Here is a 5,053-nt window from a genome sequence, read left to right on the forward strand (position 1 = left end):
CCCGCCCGCCAGCCGGCCGGCCGGTTCCCATCAGGCAGCTATCAGTGGTCTCCTCCCTCCTGCTCCAAGCAGCCTCCCAGAATAGTCTCACTCCCTCATCTCCCATCAACCACCAGGGTGCCCTGCTGCCCCCATGCCAGGAGACACCCCCCTGGGCATGAAATACACACCCCGCTGCAGCCATACCAGATAACAGAAGGCACTCCTCAGCGGCCCCATTTCAGCTGTCGAGACAGAAAAAAACTAATAGACCCTTTAATGCATAGCCAGGTTAAAAAAAATAGTAAAGAAACACATGTGGCAGCCTGCGTGCCAGTTGTTCAGCTCTGGAGAGGGGGCTCCGTCCTGGCTTGAGCAGATGCGTGTGAAGGGGGCCTTCAGGAGCTGGAGCTGATGGTGCCCACGGCTCCCGCAGACACAAACACCGTCCCGCCATGAGAGGGAACAGGAAGCGGGAGGCAGCCCACAGAGGCTGGGCCCCATCGCAGGCCAGACACATCAAGAGCCCTCACGGGACTCCTTCCCACCCCGGCCAGTGAGGGCTGGAGCGATCCGTTGCGCAGTCTTGGGGGGGCCGCCATGAAAAGCCCGACTGCCCCTTGGCATAGGGAGGAGATGCCACCAATCTTCCGGGTCCCCATTGGATGATGGGGGGGGGTGTGGCAGTGACAGGACTTCTGGTCAGCCCCAGGGGCTGGGGGTTCTGACCCAGCTGCCGAGCACCCAGCGTGAGACCTTGCGGGGAGGTGGGGGGAAGGTGGGGCCTTTAAGATTCTGCCGGCTTCTTGTTGGTCTTGTTCAAAAGCTTCTTGAGATTGGAAGACATGAAGTAAGGCCTCTCGGCCGAGCCATCATTCCTCTCTAGGTCCTCCACTGCAGAGAGAGACCCCAGAGCAGGTGGCATGAGGGGAGCTCACAGGCAGGGGCCTCGGGGGGCAGGGCGGGCAGGGGCCACAGAAGCCTCAGAGGGTTAGGAAGCAAGACACACGGGGACTGGAGAGGGGCGGCTACAGTGGGCTCGGGAATGGGACACACACGTTCCCCCACGTCCAGGCAAGGAAGCCCCGCATGCACCCCCGTCTACAGGGAGGAAACGAGGAGGCTGGCCTCCCTCCTTCTCTACTCCTCCTACTCCTCGACTTCTGCCTGCTTCCCCTCCTCCGCACTCCCCTTCAACAGGATGTCTCTCAGCTCAGGCGACATGAAGTAGGGTCGCTCCTGAGAGCCGTCATTCCTTTCCAGGTCCTCACCTGGGCTCCCCCCAGGAACCGGCAGGGGAAATGGGGTGGTCAGGAAGGGGAGGGAAAAAGGGAGGCAGGGAAGAACAGGGAAGCCAGCAGGCATGGAAGAGAGGAAGAGAAAAGAGAAAACAAAAACAGACAGATTGAGAGACCAGAGTTAGTGGCAGCCACAGATTCCCCCCCAAACAAAGCTGAAAACTCGGAAACCAAGGGCCCAGGGCAGGGCGTTCCAGCTGCAGCAGCTCTGTGCGCAGGGAGGAAGCTGAGAGGGCATGCCAGGGCCCGGGTGAGGGACAGCCAGCCCCTGGGAAGCTGGGGGCATGTGGCAGGTGAATGTGTAGCCCCACGGGAAGGTGTTGTGCCCAGAGGGGAGAAGGGAGTCAGGGCCCAGCAAGAGTCGGGCTGAGGGGTCACTCACAGAAGCAGAGGAACAATGTGTCCACACACATGCCGTAGACGCTGAAGAAGCCATGGGCGATCATGTAGGAGCCAATGATCACAGTCTGGGTGAGGGGACAGGAGCTGTTTCTATCCCAACTCCTGTCCAGGGCAACTCCCACCCACCCTGTCCCTCCCAGGCAGGGATCACGTCATTCCTATGCTGTAAGCCCGCCTTAGAATAAAAATAACCTAACCCCTCAACCCTGTGGGCAAAGCCCTATCGTCCACAGGACATTATTTGCTCTCTTTGACCCCAGGGCCTTTGCACATGCTATTGCCCTGACTTAGTCTAGTTTATTATGCTTCCTCCTTATTCTGCTTTAAGCTCAAACATCAAGTCCTCAGGTAACACCTCCTCCAAGGAGTTGCCTCTGACATCTAGACCCTGTTTTATGCTCTCCTAGTACTGAGCACCCCTCCTCGGAGATCTTCATTTAGCTGCAATTTTATGCATGTTTAGGGCAGTACAGGTTTAATGCCCACATCTTCACCAGACTGTGCCTGTCCCGATTACTGCAATATCCCCAGCAATTTGGTGACTCACAAGGCCTTGGTAGGTACCTGATAAACATTTATTGACTGACATGAGTGTACCGTAGAGAGATTAAATAACTTGCCCAAAGTTACACATCTCAGAACCAACAAAGAGGACGAAAATAAAAATCTAGGTCATCGGGCTCCAAGGCCTGCACTTAGAATTTGTGATGACCTAAGCCCTCCAGCACATGTTACCTCCCTGCCCTTATCTTCCTCTTCACTTCCTCCACACCAGTTACACTGGTTTCCTCACTGCTCTGGGATGGTCCCACCTTAGAGGCTCTGTCCTTGTTCCCTATGCCTGGTTGTTGCCTGCGTGTCCTTCAGATTTTAGATCTGACATCACTTCCTCCGTGACACTGCCTGGACTCCCAGACTTGCACCGCAGGCTCCAAAAGGTCCCTAGAATTCTGCTCTGGGGCACGTGCCAGTCTGCAAACTCGTAGCCACCCACATCATGATTGATTTATTGATTAATGTCTATTTGCCTCTAAACTGCAGTTCTCTGGAGAGACGCCCTTCCTCCCTCTGTGGCTGGTCCATAGCAGGAGCTTCATGTTTGTGGGAATAAATAACCAATCCCCTACTTCTGACCCCCACCCTATCTGCCCAGTCAAAGGGAGCCAAGTGAGCCCCAACTCCTCCTTCTCCCCCAACACCCACCCATCCCCAAAGTTCCATACCAGTATAGGGACCCAGTAATAATTGAGGGGCGGTGCTGTGTCCTGTATGATCCTAATACGGTGGGTGAAGAAGAAGAAAGCCAGGATCCCTGGACAGGGGGAGAAAACCGAGACGGTTGAGGGTTTGGCTAAGGGAAGTAGCCCCCTGCCCAGAGAAGGCCCAACCCACCACAGAAGAAGACATGGGGACCTCACAGCCCAATGGGCTCCCGCAGCCGGACAGGCTGGGTGAGCAGCACTCACCCACACTACCCACAATCAGAAGTTTGCCCAACAGGAAGAGGAAGTCAGTAACTTTGTCCAGGACAGCCACTCTGCAAGGGAGAGTGAGGAGCAGGTGTGAATGTTGGCTCAGGGGCCAGGGGTGGAGGGAGGTGGCGAGAAGATGGTGTTTTCTCGGACCTGATGATGTTTCTCATCAGCAGGAAGAAGGCGTTCTTGGCTGAGGTGCAGAAGTTGGTACCATAGATGGCGATCTGGAGGGAGGTAGAAGGGAAGGATCAGGGCCCCTGGTGGGAACGAGGGCCCCTCCCTTCCAGGAAGAGCTGGTGGGTTGGTTATGGGTCCCAGGCCACTGACCATGATGTAGGCATTCCTATTGAGGAATCTGATGAACTTCTCCAGGCACCAGAAGCAGCATTTGAGACAGGTCATGAGGAACTTGGCAAACTTGTTGTCGGCAGCTGGGAGAAAATGGAGGGATGTGAAGGTGAGGGAACACCACCACCATCACCCCGCTGCACCCCCCCTTCCGCCCTCGACACACACCTCCTCATTACTAGTACACACCCCTGCACAGTGCAGGACTCCCAGAGCCCACCTTCTCAAAGAGACAAGGAGAGGAGAGCCTCCATCCAGGACCCTTGGAGGGCATGCTCCCAATGGGGGACCCAATCTTGAAGCTTTTCAGCCCAGCCTCCAAGACAGGAACCAATCACAACCCATACCACTGCTCTGGCCCTGCCTCCCACAGACACCAATCCCTGTAGGCTCCCATGGTACAACCCATCCCCTCCATGGCAGGAACCAATCACCCACGTCTTTCAGCTCTACCTGCCCATAGTCAGAAACCAATCACTATCCCACACAAGCCTTGCCCTCAAGCAAGAACCAATTCCGATTTCCCCGGTTCTGCCTGCCCAGTTTAAGGCCAAAGCCCACAGCATTTGGGCCGCACCTTTCAGGCGCTGATCCAGGTACTCCAGCATCACGCGGATGATCTGCACGATGGCCAGAATGAGGGCACCGAAGGCCAGGGAGCCCGTGTGGTACCTGCAGGCCAAGGGCATGGTCAGTGGCTGGGCCAGGCCTCCTCCACCCCATCTCACCCCACCCCCAGCCCATCTGGGGTCCCACCTGAGTGCCCGGCTGAAGGAGGAGAAGAGCGGGAAGGCAGGCAGGTCATCTGGCTTGTGCAGGGCCCAGTAGTAGGAGGCAAAGGCCCCAGCTAGCGTGACCTGGCCCAGAGCCAGCACGAAGTTGGCCAGCCAGAAGAACATGAAGGCATTGAAGATCTGTAGGCCCAGCAGGGCCCGGTGGTAAGCTGACTCACCACCATAGAAGGCGAACTGGCAGTGGGCTCCAGGGCACAGGCGGGACTCGTTGGAGGAGGGGAAGGTCTGTGGGAGAGATGCAGAGCCCAGTCACAACATGGGGACCCGGGTTCAGAGTGGGCTCTGGGCATCAGGTCTGGGTCAGCTATACCATAGGGTGGGACAGGAGTCACGGGATCAGAGTTAAGGGGTTGGGGGTGCAGGACTGGGTCTTATAAAAGGGGTTCTAGAAGCAAAACTAGGGATCATGGAACAAACTCAATGGGTGTCAGTGAGGTAGCCTAGGCTATTTGGGGGGTCAGGGTGGGGTCCTGTGTCAGTCGAGTAGCCACATGGACAGGACAGGAGTGGCAGAGGTCAGCATAAGGATCGCTGGGGTCAGGATAGGGGCTTGTGGAAGGCAAGGAAGGAGTTCTAGAAGCAAGAACTGGCCATCACTGGGTTAAGACAGGGGTATGGGAGCTGCCAAGTTGGATCTCTTCCCCTCCATACCCCCATATCCAGCACAGGGCAGACGGCAGGCACCAACTGTTTGTTGAATGGTCCCAAAGTTGGGATGAGAGGTTTCAGATCCTCGATGGGCTGCTGGGGAAATAGC

General features: G+C 56.7%; 1 protein-coding gene across 1 annotated transcript in view; it reads right to left on the bottom strand.

Moving 5' to 3' along the window:
- SLC44A2 (solute carrier family 44 (choline transporter), member 2) overlaps nucleotides 1-5,053 on the bottom strand; it is a 44,541-nt gene that overhangs the window by 410 nt on the left and 39,078 nt on the right. The window contains exons 15-23 of the mRNA XM_014533972.1: nucleotides 4,259-4,521; nucleotides 4,080-4,174; nucleotides 3,482-3,585; nucleotides 3,305-3,378; nucleotides 3,146-3,216; nucleotides 2,903-2,991; nucleotides 1,660-1,744; nucleotides 1,133-1,250; nucleotides 1-873 (exon numbers count right to left, since the gene is read on the bottom strand). The exon at nucleotides 1-873 is cut by the window's left edge and continues 410 nt beyond it. Coding sequence (XP_014389458.1) covers nucleotides 852-873; nucleotides 1,133-1,250; nucleotides 1,660-1,744; nucleotides 2,903-2,991; nucleotides 3,146-3,216; nucleotides 3,305-3,378; nucleotides 3,482-3,585; nucleotides 4,080-4,174; nucleotides 4,259-4,521 — 921 coding nt within the window. The 3' untranslated portion in view covers nucleotides 1-851. The remainder of the gene's footprint in view (nucleotides 874-1,132; nucleotides 1,251-1,659; nucleotides 1,745-2,902; nucleotides 2,992-3,145; nucleotides 3,217-3,304; nucleotides 3,379-3,481; nucleotides 3,586-4,079; nucleotides 4,175-4,258; nucleotides 4,522-5,053) is intronic.

This window comes from Myotis brandtii, unplaced genomic scaffold (genome assembly GCF_000412655.1).
Source record: "Myotis brandtii unplaced genomic scaffold, ASM41265v1 scaffold1234, whole genome shotgun sequence".
Lineage (NCBI taxonomy): Eukaryota > Metazoa > Chordata > Mammalia > Chiroptera > Vespertilionidae > Myotis > Myotis brandtii.